Below are 14,835 nucleotides of genomic sequence, written 5' to 3' on the forward strand. Positions count from 1 at the left end.
TCCACCCCAGGTGGGCAGGGACACCTCCCACCATCCCAGGGTGCTCCAAGCCCTGTCCAGCCTGGCCTTGGGCACTTCCAGGGATTCAGGGGCAGCCCCAAGTGCTCTGGTCCTGCCGGTTTAATGCCATGTGTGTCCATAAGCTGGGCCATCTGCTCATCTCCTGCTCCTCAGAAGCCTCCTGTGACCCTCTGGGAGCCTGTGGAGCTCAGGAAGGGCCTGCTGGAATGGCACTGCTGCATCCTGACTGCAGATGGGTTTGGCCAGGACACCAGGAGGAATTTCTTCATGTTAAAGGAGATTGGGTATTGGAAGGGGCTGCCCAGGGAGGTTTGGAGTCCCTATTCCTGGAGATGTCCAAGGAAGGCCTGGACATGGCATTAAGAGCTCTGGGCTGGGGACAAGGGGGAAATAGGCACAGCCTGGGCTCAGTGACCTTGCAGGGATTTTCCGGCCTCAATGATCCTGGGATTTTGTGACATTAAAACCCAACAGCAGCGGGGGAGATGGGGCCAGGAGATGAGTTGTCCATCCAGAGAAGCAGAGCTGCCCTCGGGGCACTGGACACCTTGGAATTCCCATTCCTCCATTTGAAGGGCATCAAATCACACCTAGACCCTGCAGCAGCGAGGTGCTGAGCTGGGAGCAGTCCAAGGGCAGATGATTTCCCTCAGAACTCCCAGAAGATCAGATTTTGTTGGGTTTGTGCTGATTCTGTCTCTCTGTCCCGCAGTGGTTGAACCAGAGCCACAACGCATGTGTGAACTATGCAAACCGCAACGCAAGCAAGGTGAGCCAGCTGTCACTGTGAGGTGACAAACACCCCTAGTTCCCAACTTTGGGGTGAGGGTGGCCGTGACAAACCTCCCTGGACCCTGATTCCAGCATCAGGGTGACTGACAAACCTCCCTGGTTCCTGATTTCAGAGTGAGGGTGGCCATGACAAACCTCTCTGGGCCCTGACTCCAGGGCAGTCAGAGTGGCTGTGACAAACCTCTCTGGTTCCTCACTCCAGACAGTAAGGGTGGCTGACAAACCTTTCTGGCTCCTGATTTCAGGGCAATGAGGGTGACCATGACAAACCTCTCTGGTTCCTGACTTCATGGTGAGGGTGGCTGTGACAAACTTCTCTGGTTCCTGACTCCAGAGCAGTGAGGATGATCATGACAAACCTCTCTGGGCCCTGACTTTGGGGTGAGGGTGGCTGACAAACCTCCTTAGTTCCTGACTCCAGGGCAGCGAGGGTGGCCATGACAAAACTCCCTGGGTTCTGATTTCATGATGAGGGTGGCCATAACAAACCTCTCTGGGGCCTGATTCCAGGACTGAGGGTGACCGTGACAAACCTCCCTCGTCTTTGACTTCAGGGACTGAAGGTGGCCATGACAAACCTCTCTGGTTCCTGATTTCATGGTGAAGATGGCTGACAAACCTCTCTGGTTCCTGACTCCAGGGACTGAGGGTGGTGAAAATGAAAAGGAGCAGGTTCAATGGAGTTGCCCAAAAAGAACTTTAATAATGGAGTGAAAAACAACAATTGTGGAGAAGTCGAGCACAGTAGGAGGGGCAGGATCCAAAGACCTGAGACAAAGGGGAAGCAACAATATATACACTTGGGGGTGGAACATTCTGGAACTATAACCATATAGGGGAAACAAGTAACCAATAGGGGAGCAGAACTTAGTGTAACATATAGGGGATACATAATAGGGCATAGCCAATAGGGGAGCAGGACTTGGACACCTTAGCATAACACCAAAGGCTTATGGGGGAACTCTCAAGTTCACCCTAAGTTAAACAAATGATTCCCAGGGCTTGAAACTCACGCCTGGTTCTTTTGGGGTAAAATTTGAGTCACAGCTGTGCCAATTCCTATGCACAGCCATGAGGCAGCTGTGGGCCTGCCCCAGGGCATTCCCACATGGAAACACCAATCCTGCCTTTTCCCTGGCCATGAAACCTTTGGGGTGCCCATGAAACCTCTGGGGTGCCCACTGGGGGATTTCTGGACTGGCCACTGTCCCGTGTTTAAACTCAGTGTAACCAGCACAAGGATCTGGGAATCACTGCAGGCACAGAAATGAGGCTCAAGGCCTCGGAGCTGAACCAGTCCATGGTCTCAACTGGTCTGGAATGGTTTAACTGGGATCTGAAAAAGCACAGAGCAGAACAGTGCCTGGGTTGGGGGAGCAGGAGGAAGCTCCATGATCCCATCTCCCAGGGGTTTTGTCCATGCTGGTGGCAGTGGGAAGTGCTGGGGCTGTACCTGGGAAATGCTGGAGCTGTCCCTGCTCCATCCTTGGTGATGCTGTCCCTGCTCCATCCTTGGTGATGCTGTCCTTGCTCCATCCTTGGTGGGGCTGTCCCTGCTCCATCCTTGGTGATGCTGTCCTTGCTCCATCCTTGGTGGGGCTGTCCCTGCTCCATCCTTGGTGGGGCTGTCCCTGCTCCACCTTTGGTGATGCTGTCCCTGCTCCATCCTTGGTGATGCTGTCCCTGCTCCATCCTTGGTGGGGCTCTCCCTGGAAAGTGCTGGGGCTGTTCCTGCTCCCTTTCTTCTCCTCAGCCTCCATTCATCCTGTGTTGGGATGTGGGAAGCTGAGCTGGAATCCATCCAGCTCACTGAGAGAACATTTCACAGATGAAATATTGACTGTGGCGAGTTTGGGGTTCAGCACTCCAGGGTAGAAATGCTAATTTGGTACCATTTGCTGAATTTCACTCACATCCTTCCTTTGAGCTGCTATTATTATAATTTTCTGATGCCAATTAATTTTCCATTCCCTGTGACCTTGCTCAGGAGGCCACGATTTCCTCACTTTTGCCTCTTGGGATGACAGCCCATGTGTCACAGAACAATATGACAAAATTAAACCTGTCTCTGCTCTGAAACAAATACACCAAAACCAAAACAAACAAACAAACAAAAAAAAAGGGGAAAAAAAAGGGTTGAATATTAATAACCAGAAGTTTGTTTATTGAAAATATATTTTGTTTTTCTTTCCAAAGCCTTCTCCGACATCCAAGTTCATCCAGGGCTACTTGGGAGCTGTCATAAGTGCTGTCTCAATAGCAGTGGGTAACTCTTTATATCTCTGGATTTCATGACTAAGGAGCTGCTTGGGAGATGTTTTTTTGGATTGTTGAGCATGTTGATGTCTTTTAATTGACTTAACTCTGTCTTGATAACCAGCAAATGCTGTCACCTGGGGTGTGGCTGGCCCTGCATGCCCGAGCTTTGCAGCAGAACCAGAATCCAGCCCCTCCTGTGCTGTGCCTTGGCTGCTCTGTGAACTCCCACTCTCCCTTGTGCGTTAATTGGTGGGGAATTCATTAACCAGGCTAATTTAGAGACCTCGAGGCTGCAGGGCCCTGGGTGGCAGGAGAGGAGAGGCAGAGTTCTGGAATGTTCCACTGGGGATGGAATTACATCTTCCCCTGTAGATGTGTTCCAAGCTGGAGCTGGAGTTCAGGTCACGGTGTGGAACCCTGGAATGGTTTGTGTGGGAAGGGACCTCAAATCCCACCCAGTGCCACCCCTGCCATGGCAGGGACACCTCCCACTGTCCCAGGTGGATCCAACTTGGCCTTGGGCACTGCCAGGGGATCCAGGGGCAGCCACAGCAAATCTGGGAATTCCAGCCCAGCCAGGAATTCCTTGCCAAGATCCCAGCCCAATCTCCCCTTTCCCAGTGGGAGCCATTCCCTGGCTCCTGTCCCTGCAGGCCTTGTCCCCAGTCCCTCTGCAGCTCTCCTGGAGCCTCTTTAGGGACATTTAGGATTTCCTGGAATTTTCCCTTCTCTGGGTGAACATTCCCAGCTCTCCCAGCCTGGCTCCAGCCCTGGAGCAGCTCTGGGGCCTCCTCTGCAGTTCTGTGTGAAATAATCACACAGATTATAAAGCTCCTGTGAGAGAAGCTTTTAACATTCTTAAAATCAAGCTCTTGTGGCTTTTAATACATTCCCAGGAGCACAGGTTGACATCAGGAGCATGATCAGCTCTTTCCAAAGGGGCAGGAACAGTTTTGAGGAGCAACTTGGGAAAGTTATTCCTTACACTGGGGTTTCAAATAAGCCCCAAACTGAGTGGTTGTACCTTTCCCTTTGGAGCATTACAGATCCCACAGCCCTTGGTATTTTTCCCTCTGGCCATGACATTTCCCCATTTTTTCAGGTCACAGAGAATTTGCTCCTTGTGCAGCTGCCAGACCATTTTCCAAAAGGCGTGGAGTTGTTGAAGTGCCTCAAGGTTTTGAGGGAAAACTCCATTTTATTGGGTACCCTTGTGCAGGATGGTTTGCCATGTCTCAGTCTGTGTGCTGGGCACTGCTGCTCCTGTCCCCTCTGCTGTCCCTTCCTGCTCACAACCCAGCCTGGCTGACCTGAGCTCCCAGCCTGGCTCACCTGGGCTCCTGGACTGGCTCACTTGAGCTCAAAACCCAGCCTGGCTCACCTGGACTCACACTCTGGCCCTCCTGAGCTCCCACCTCTTCACCCAGGAGCTGTGCTCACTTTTCCAGCTCAACTTTAACCCTAATCCCCATCCTAACAACCTCAATGCTTTGGTTTTCCATCCACAGCTTCCAGGGGAAACATGGGATGGTTTCCCTGAACTCCTCAGTGCTTAGGCCAGCATTTTTGTCACCTTGTGAGTCCCTGAGGTGACAGTCCCCAGCTGGACGTGCTGCTGCCCCTCACACCCCAGCACGCTGTGGTGCTGCTGATCCCGTGGTTTTGGCATTAATGCTCCTCTCCCTCTTGGAACAGGGGCAGATTAGAGGGGCAGGACACACGGACAAGGATCTTGGCAGAGCTTTGTCCCCCAAGCAGCTGGGAGGCTTTGGTAAGGACCCCGTGGGTGTGGAGGTGTCCGTGCTGCAGGGCTGTGCAGGGCTTGGGGAGCTGGAATCCCTTGGACTGCTCAGAGCCTGCAGGGCAGCTCCAGAGGGCAGAAGGGACCTTGGGGTGCTCTGGGAATCACCCCTGTGCAAAGAGGTGTGAGAAGCTCTGTGAGATGTGCAGGGAATAAAATTGGGGAGTTTCAGCCTGGTGCAAGCAGAGATCTCCCTGCATGGGGGAGCTGCTGCCTCCTGGGCAGTGCCACCCTGTCCCCCAGGCTGGCATCTCACCAGGATGCTCTGGGTGTGTGGAACAGTGCTGGCTGTGAGCTGGGGTGCTCAAGGGGTCAAAACAGTGCCACAGGGACAGGCAGGAGCTTTCTGTGGGGCTGTGGACGGTCCAGGGTGGAGAAGGGCAAAAACCTTCTGGGGTTCTCCTTCCTGACGTTTGGGAGGTTTTCTTCCACATGGAGCAGGAAGGGCAAAAACCTTCAGGGATTCTTCTATCCTGATGTTGGAAGGAGATTTTCTTCCACGTGAAATATGAAGGGCAGCGGCCTTTAGAGGTTCTCCTTCCAGATGTTGGGAGCTTTTCCTCCATGTGGAGCATGAAGGGCAAAATCCTTCACAGCTTCTTCTCTTTCCTGATGTTGGAAGGAGCTTTTCCTCCACATGAAATATGAAGGGCAAAAACCTTTAGAGGTTCTTCTGTCCTGATGTTGGAAGGAGGTTTTCCTCCACATGGACTGTGAAGGGCAACAGCCTTTAGAGGTAGTTCTCCTTTAGGATGTTGGGATATTTTTCTTCACATGAAGCATGAGGGGCAAAAACCTTCAGGGGTTCTTCTTCTATCCTGATGTTGGAAGGAGCTTCTCCTCCACATGAAATATGAAGGGTAGCAACCTTTAGAGGTTCTTCTTTTGGATGCTGGAATATTTTTCCCCACGTGGAGCATGAAGGGCAAAAACCTTCAGGGATTTTTCTTCTATCATGATGTTGGAATGAGCTTTTCCTCCACGTGGAGCATGAAGGGCAAAAATCTTCTTGGGTTCTTCTCCTTCCTGATGCTTGGGAGGTTTTCTTCCACTTGGAGCTGAAGGGCAAAAACCTTCAGGGGTTCTTCTCCCTCATGTTGGGATGTTTTTCTCCACGTGGAGCAGGAAGGGCAAAAACCTTCAGGGGTTCTTCTTCCTGATGTTGGAAGGAGATTTTCTTCCACGTGAAATATGAAGGGCAGCAGCTTTTAGAGGTTCTCCTTCCAGATGTTGGGAGCTTTTCCTCCACCTGAACCATGAAGGGCAGCAGCCTCTAGTGGTTCTTCTCCTTCCGTATGTTGGAAGCTTTTCCTCCATGTAGAGCTGAAGGGCAAAAACCTTCAGGAGTTCTTCTTCTATCCTGATGTTGGAATGAGCTTTTCCTCCACATGGACCATGGAGAACAGCAGCCTTTAGAGGTTCTTATCCTTTTGGATATTGGGATGTTTTCTTCCATGTGGAGAATGAAAGGCAAAAACCTTCAGGGGTTCTTCTATCCTGATGTTGGAAGCTTTTCCTCCACGTGGAGCGTGAAGGGCAAAACCCTTCTTGGGTTCTTCTCCTTCCTGATGTTGGAAGGAGGTTTTTCTCCATGTGAAATATGAAGGGCAGCAGCCTTTAGAGGTTCTTCTCCTTCTGGATGTTGGGATGTTTTTCTCCCTGTGGAGCAGGAAGGGCAAAAACCTTTAGGGGTTCTTCTCCTTCCTGATGTTGGAAGGATGTTTTCTTCCATGTGGAGCAGGAAGGGTAAAAAAACCTTCAGGGGTTCTTCTATCATGATGTTGGAGGGAGGTTTTCCCTCACATGAACCATGAAGGGCAGCAGCCTTTAGTGGTTCTTCTCCTTCTGTATGTTGGAAGCTTTTGCTCTGTGGGAAACCTGAAGGGCAAAAACCTTCAGGGGTTCTTCTATCGTGATGTTGGGAGGAGGTTTTCCTCCATGTGAAACATGAAGGGTAGCAGCTTTTAAAGGTTCTTCTCCTCTCTGATGTTGGAAGAAAACCTTCCCAGCAGAGCAGGGATGGCACAGGGGGTGTGCAGTGAGGTTTCTGTGTCCCCACAGACATCCCAGTTGGAAGCACTCCTGAAGTTGTGGAATGCTGAAACCCCTCACAGCTCCCAGCAGCCTGGAGAAAGCCCTGCCCAGCAGGGAGGCTCTGGGATGTGGGCTCAGTCACTGGGGGGAGACCCTTCCCTGTGTGCAGGTGGAAAAGGGCCTGGAGAAGCCCAGAGAGGACAGAGCAGTGAATTTGTGGCTGTGCCTCACCCTCTGTGTCCTCACAGCAGGGACAGCCTCACAGCCTTGCTCCATCAGGGCTGAGTGAGCAGATTTTGGCCTCATTGTCCTGCAGTTAAATGGGAAACCTTTGCAAATATCCTGATTTTCTTCCCTTTTTAGAGACAGGAATTGCTACGACCACAGCTCCTGATTTCCAGCCCTACAGGGTGAATTTGGGTAGGAATCAATTCTTTTACTCCACCTTTTTCTCCCCATATTTCCTTTTCTCTCCAACTACTCCCAACCCAAGTCAGAGCACAGAGCCGTGCCAGGTCCAGGATTTCATCCCTTCTCCTGTGCATGACTCAGGTGAAGGAACCACTTGAAATAAGGCTGGGAAAGGTGTTTGGGTTGGAACAGATCCCAAGTCCCAAATCCCATCCCACCCCTGCCATGGGCAGGGACACCTCCCACTGTCCCAGGTGCTCCAAGTCCCAATGTCCAACCTGGCCTGGGACATCCCATAGATCCAGGGGCAGCCACAGCTGCTCTGGGAATTCCATCCTCTAACATCTCAATTTCTCTTTCTATTATTGTAATTTATTTTTATCCCACTTTCCCCCCACCAGCCTCTTTCCTGCCTTTTCTTTTGCTCCCTCATTTTATTCTGTTCTGAAGAGTGATAATGTAATTTTTTCCCCAAACAATTGAGTGGATTCCTGGGATCAGGCTCCAATTCCTGATATCTGGCTGCTGTTCATGCTGGTGGTGCATGAAGTGCAATTAACACCAGCTGGTTTTCCTAAACAAGGCAAACAAAGGCAGGGAGAAGTAAAAAGACTTGAGAGAGACCAAATGTATTTGAAATGTTTGGAATTTTTTATTCCCCCAGTATTCCAGTGCCAAGAGCTGCACAGATCAGGGGGGCTGTGATGAGACAGAAACTCTTTCCAGCTGACACACACACTCTTACTCTGCTATTTTTCACGCTTTTAGGAGATTAAAAAAGCTGCATGAAGCAGATTTTATTGGCAACAATTGCTTTTTGGATATTATAATTTTATATAGATAATAATTATTTATAACAACTTTATTATTTCTATGTAGAAGTAGGTTTCTTCTGCCCAGGGAAATTGGGCGATCCCTAGAAGTGTCCAAGGGCAGCTTGCAGCACCCTGGCCCAGTGGGAGGTGAGGGGTGCATGAGAGGGGATTTAAGGCCCTTCCAACCCAACCCATTCCAGGATTTTTTGATTCCTAATTCCAGATCCCAGCTCCATTTGCTCTGGCACTGCTGATCCCTTTTGGTGCTGGCTCAGCTCTTCAGGACTTAGATCAAACTTCTCTTTGGGTGAGAAGTGACTCTTGGGGCTGTGCTGAAAGGTCTGAATTAAATCAGCCAAGGACCATGAGCAGCCATTGCCTGTTTCCTGCATTGTCCCTGCTGCTGGGACCTTTGGATTGGTGACTGCAGAGCTGACACTTCTGAAACCCTCTGGAGTAATTTTTTGAGTCTCTCTGGACCTTCTCCTTAGAGCATCTCCCACTTTTTCTGTGGGATTGGAGCTTTCTCCACCAGCATTTCAATTTCCCTGATCCAGTTCTGCCAAGAGCAACTCCAAATCCTGCAATCCCAATCCTTCCTTTTCCAGCAATCCCATTCCTTCCCATGCCAGCAATCCCATTTCTTCCCTTTCTATCAATCCAAATCCTTCCCTTTCCATCAATCCCATTTCTTCCTTTTCCATCAATCCCATTCCTTCCTTTTCCATCAATCCCATTCCTTCCCATTCCAGCAATCCCATTCCTTCCCATGCCATCAATCCCATTCCTTCCCATGCCATCAATCCCATTTCTTCCCCACCGATTCCATCAATCCCATTCCATCCCTTTCCAGCAGTCCCATTCCTTCCTTCCTTTTCCATCAGTCCCACTCATTCCCATGTCAGCAATCCCATTTCTTCCCTTTCCAGCAGCCCCATGCCTTCCTTACCCATTCCAGCAGTCCCATTCCTTCCCATGACAGCAATCCCATTCCTTCCCTTTCCATCAATCCAATTCCATGCCTTTCCAGCAATCCCTTTCCATCAATCCCATTCCTTACTACAGCATCAATCCCATTCCTTCCCTTTCCATCAATCCCATTCCTTCCTACATCATCAATCCCATTCCTTCCCTTTCCATCTATCCCATTCCTTCCCTTTCCATCAATCCCATTCCATCCCATGTCAGCAACCCCATTTCTTCCCTTTACAGTAATCCCATTTCTTCCCTTTCCATTACTCCCATTCCATCCCTTTTCAGCACTCCCGCTCCTTCCCGCGGCGTGGGGCTGCTCCTCCTTTCCCGCTCGTTCACGCTGACCTCTCACACACCATTTCTCGCTCTCCTCTCCAGGTGGAGGTGCCCCTGTGGATTTTTCCAATCCTCTCCTTGTTCCCGATAATTGTCTGCGAGGCTGCGCTGACAGCCTGTGAATGGGGTGTGATGTCCATAATCAGCCGGGAGAGCTGGAGCCCTCCCACCGCCTCGGCTCTGTCCTGCTCGGACAGGAGACATTCAGGGGCTGGAAAAGTCGGGAGAGGGATGGGAGGGGATGGAGCGTGGCCTGGCTCCCTCCTCCATGAGCAGGGGGAAAATCCCAGGGGATCCGAGGAGCTGGTGATCAACTTCTCTTTTAAATGAAGTTTAAGTTTGAAATGAAGCAGTGCCTGGCTCTAAAGTCTTCATCTCTCTGCTCTGAGGAGAGCACATCCCTTTCCCAGTTCATTCTCAGACCCCAAAGGGAGTGGTTGGATCTCTCAGACTGAAACTCAGCCCAGCAGTTCCTCCATGGAGCCCCGAAATCGCTGGAGCTGAGCAGTCATTCCCAAAGCCACAGCCTTGTGGGGGACAAGGACAGGAGGTTCTTTGGGAATGCTCCCAGTGTCCATCACCATCCTGTCGCTGGAGTCAGGAGCACCTGGCACCTGCTGGCTGCTGCCAAACCCATCCCTGAGAGTGTCCCAGGCCAGGCTGGAAGGGCTTGGAGCAGCCTGGGATGGTGGAAGGTGTCCAAGGCAGGGAGCTGGAAGTAGATGATGCTTAAGGTTCCCCCTGTGACTGTCCCCTCCCAAACTCCATGTGCCTCTCTGCAGCATTTTCTCTCTCGTTCCACTGGGATGTTTCCATTTCCAGCAGGTTTGTTCTCATCCCTTCCTTTCCCTCTGTCCCAGCCCATCCCCACCACCCCAGCAGTGCTGCTGCCTCTGGACAGGATCCAGGTGCATGGAAAACTTGGTATGAGACAACTCCCTCTTGTCCTGGGCATGGGCCCTCATCCTCCTTGCTCCACCATCTTCCAAACCAAGTTTGTTGTGTTCTCAGCATGAATCCCACTTTCCTCCAGCCTTGTTCCAGGCTGCACCATTCTCTTCCCTTGAAGCATCCAGCTGTGGGGCTGCTGTGGCCATCCCTGCTGGAATTGTCTTGGGAGTGATGTCTGCTCCTTCCCTTACTCTTACTTCTCACCAAGTTCCTTCCCCACTCAGATCCTGATTGCTTTCCCTTCCCTTAGACTCTTCCATTCTGTTCTCCTTGGCTTGGGAAAGCTCCAGTTGGGAAAGAGCCCAGTTTTCCCATCTCTCTGCCTCCATCTCTTCACCTCCCAGCCCTAATGAATGAGTTTTTTCCTTCCTACTCCTAATGCTCTTTTCTCCAGCTTGGCTGGATGGGACTCATCAGATCCAATTAGTTCTAATCCAATCTGGTGACTAGGGGATAGGGATAACCTCCTTTGGAGCCAGTCCCTCTTTCCAAGTTGACTTTCCAGGTCCTTTGAACAGCCAGCTCCAGCTGCAGTGCTCAGGGATGCCCTGGAGTTAAATCCCCTAAATCAGTGGAGATTTCTCTAGCACAGCCCATGAAGCAATGTTTGGGTGGTGTCATCTACCAGCTAATGCTCACTGGACTCCTGAGATTCCTCTATTTTATAAAAATTCCCTCCCAATATGAAGTGAAATAACTCCTCTGATGGATTTACTGCTCTAGGCTGGGTTTAAGAGGTGTAGGCTTGGTCATTGCCAATGTCAGGCATTCAAAACCATCTCTCAGGCTTCAAAAGTCTTCATAAAAAGGCAGAAAAAAGCAAGGATTTTTTTTTTTAATTCCCATGGTTTTAGAATTGGTGTCTTGGTAGACATGAGGTTGGAACTTTGTGAGATAAGGAGAAGAAAAGGAATCAGAAACATTGGTCTCTGACAGTCTGATGGTTCTGCTTCAAAGTGCAGTGACATCACAAACGTTCTGCTGAGGGAATGTTGTTGATGCTGAAACAAAACAGAAGCTAAAGAAATGGCAGGAATTCCTGGCACTCGAGGAGGAGGAGGAGGAGGGAGGGAGGAAGGGCAGAGTGCTGCCAGAGGCACAGTAGAGCCCTGGGTGAGGTTTCTCTCCCACTGGCCATGTTTGATCCCGGGTTAGTGTTGAGGGATGTTAGGAAGTGCTGGTGTCACGTATTCCTGGGTCCAGCTGTGTGTCCCTGTGTCCAGCCATGTGTCCCTGTGTCCAGTCACATATCTCTGTGTCCAGCTGTGTGTCCCTGTGTCCAGTTGTGTGTCCACTCATGTCCCTAGGTCCAGCCATGTGTCTCTGTGTCCACTCATGTGTCCCTGTGTCCAGTCACATATCCCTGTGTCCACTCATGTGTTTGTGTGTCCACTCATGTGTCCCTGTGTCCAGTCACATATCCCTGTGTCAGGTCAGCATGAATCTCTCCCTGTGTCCACTCTTGTGTCCCTGTGTCCAGACATGTGTCCCTGTGTCCTGCCCCATATTCCTGTGTCCACTTATGTGTCCCTGTGTCCACTCATGTGTCAGTGTGTCCAGCCATGTGTCCGTGTGTCCAGCCATGTGTGCCTGTGTCCACTCCTGTGTCCCTGTGTCCAATTCCCCCAGCTCCCTCAGCCACATCAAGGGAGTGGTCTGGAGGAGGAAACCTCAGCAAACCAGGCAATTGGAGAAAGCTGGATTTGATCTGGTCACAGTATGGACCATGTGCACCAGGCCAGGTTGGACATGGGGGCTTGGAGCACCCTGGGACAGTGGGAGGTGTCCCTGCCTTGGATGTTCTTTAAGGTCCCTTCCCAGCCAAACCATTCTGGAGTTCTGTCAAACTCTGGAGCAGGCTGCCCAGAGAAGCTGAGCTGCAAAGGGACCCACAGGACAGGAGGAAGCAGCTTCAGGCTGTGCCAAGGAAGGTTTAGGTTGGATTTCAGGAAGAATTCCTTCACCAAAGGTTGTCAAGCACAGCAACCCAGGGCAGGGCTGGTGTCCCCATCCCTGGGGGAATTTCACAGCCCTGTGCATGTGGCACTTGGGGACATGGGGCAGTGGTGGCCCTGGCAGTGCTGGGGATGGCTGGACTTGAATTTGAAGGGCTGTTCCAGCCTCAGTGATTCTGTGGTTGTGCCAGCTTGGGTAGGGTGAATTCCCCCTGGTTCTGTTCCATGTTTCCATCACCAGTGCTGCAGACCCTGCTCAGTGACTGGGTGATGGTCACAATAATTAACCTGGGGTTGGTCTTTAATGATGAATTTGCCTCAAGAGCGTCCTTTGGCCAATCCCAAGTAATTAAACTCATTAACATCACCTTGATGAGCCTTTTGCTTTGGTGGCTTGAGGTTGAGCAGTTCCTGCCCTGTTTACCCTCATCCCACCTCATGACCCGTGGGAAGGAGTTCACAGATCAGCTACAGCAATTTCCAAACTGTAGAAAACAAACCCTCATTAGTTTCCTATATCCAGCCCTTGTGTTGAGGATTTGGAGATGGGATTTAATCTCCAGCAACATTTAATTTCATGTTCCCAGCAGGAGGGTTGCTGTAAGTGGGGACTGAGTTCATCACATTAAATCTGGAAATAAAATGCTTTTATTTCACTGCCCTCACAGTGGTGGCTCTCCCGGACTCAGCTTTTCTCTTTCAAAAGCTGCTGCTCTTCCACTTCAATGTCAAATCCTCCACCAAACCTCCAAGCAAGGGCTGCAAACCCAACAAAATTTGTCATGGACACAGATTAACCATATCCAGAATGAATACCCAAATCCATGGGGCAGACCAGCAAAGCCAGGCTTAAAACTGGCTTCTCTTAAAGCCACACATTTTATACAGTGTTACAGGTTATGGAGGTGTTCAGACTTTGAAAAGAATCATTCTAGCAATTGGAAAATTAAAAAAAATAAATCATGCAGTCATTTTTGAGGGGGAGGAAGTTCAAGACAAGCCCCCACTGCTGTCCAGACTAAGCAGAGTCACCATGGCTCTCTTGGACTCAGCTCTAGGGCTGTGTTTGCTAAGGACAAGAGGAAGAGTTCCTGCTTGGGATCTGGGTAAAAACCTTGGGAAAGGCTCTGGAAATATTTCCTGGGGCTGGAGAAGCAGCCCTGTGCTCATGCAGGGCTTACCCAGCAGTTGTGCGTCTCCCCCTCTTCCTCCCAAGCTCCGGCACGCCAGGATGAGCTGGGATGTGCATGTATAATGTAGCAGCCTGCAAAATATCTTCTCCCAGGCTTCTCTTTGCTTTTAAACCCCCTCCTCCAAAAAAAAAAAAAAAAAAAGAAAAAAAAAAACACCCAAAAAATTGCTTTTTTTTTCTGGCAGCTTTTTGGTTTTGGCTGATTTTTTTTAAAAAAATATAATTTTGCTGCATTTTGGGTTGAAAACATTTCAGCCACACATTGCTCAGGCCTTCCATTTCCAGCTGAAAATTCCCAGGTTGGGGCTGTTTGGTTTAGTTTTTGCATTTGGGTTTTTTTTGGGCGGGAGAAGAAAAAGAGAAAATATTGCAAGGAAGAGCAATTTAAAGACAGAGGTCATTCTCCATGAATAGATTTAGTTAATTTTTAACTCCATGTGTGCATGAAGCCAGTTTTGATGGAAATTCTCCCCAGCTTTCAGCATTATCAATGTGAGAGTCAGGAGGCAGTGACTCCTCTATGTTTCTATGAACATCCACAATGACCCAGATCCATGAAAAACGATGGAGAGTTCTGCTTTATTCAAGGGTTGAACAAGGCAACAAAAATAAATCCATGGTTATAATAAACTTTACAGCCCAAATGTTGACACTGCATGGGGTGGTGTAGTCCAGACCCTTGGAGAAGGAATTGATTGTGCTGGGCCACCACCACCAGTGAAATTTGGGTTTTTCCCAGCTGGGTGAGAACTGCCACTCCCAAGGATTTTGTGGTGGATGCGGAAAATGATGGTGACCTGGGCAAAAATCCAGCCAAGGGCAATTCCAGAAGGACTGGATGGTGTTGGAATGGGTTCTGGCTTATCTTCCAGCAGGGGAGGGTTTAAACCCAATGCTTGGGTTCAACCTTCCGTATAAACCAAACAACCGGGTTCAACCTTCCATATAAACCAAACAGTTGGGTTCAACTCTCCATATAAACCAAATAATTGGGTTCAATCCTTCATTTAAACCAAATAATTGGGTTCAATCCTTTATTTAAACCCTGTGGTTTGGTCCAGTCCAATAGTTGGGTTCAATGCTTTGTGTAAACCCAATAGTTTTGTCCAATCTTTACTTTAAACCCGGTAATGGGCTCAACCCTTCATTTAAACCCAATGGTTTGGTTCAATCCAGTGGCTGGGTTCAGCACTTTGGACAAACCCAGCTGTTGGGTTCAAACCTTCATTTAAACCCAATGGTTGTGTTCAGCCTTTCATATAAACAAGAAGGGTTGGGTTCAACCCTTCTTGT

General features: G+C 49.9%; 1 protein-coding gene across 1 annotated transcript in view; it reads left to right on the top strand.

Moving 5' to 3' along the window:
• The window catches only part of SFXN5 (sideroflexin 5), a 104,560-nt gene that overhangs the window by 47,801 nt on the left and 41,924 nt on the right, over positions 1-14,835 (top strand). Inside the window, exons 8-9 of the mRNA XM_058803622.1 lie at positions 734-790; positions 3,010-3,075. Of these exons, the coding sequence (XP_058659605.1) occupies positions 734-790; positions 3,010-3,075 (123 nt within the window). The remainder of the gene's footprint in view (positions 1-733; positions 791-3,009; positions 3,076-14,835) is intronic.

This window comes from Ammospiza caudacuta, chromosome 4, assembly GCF_027887145.1.
Source record: "Ammospiza caudacuta isolate bAmmCau1 chromosome 4, bAmmCau1.pri, whole genome shotgun sequence".
NCBI classification, from domain to species: Eukaryota; Metazoa; Chordata; class Aves; order Passeriformes; family Passerellidae; genus Ammospiza; species Ammospiza caudacuta.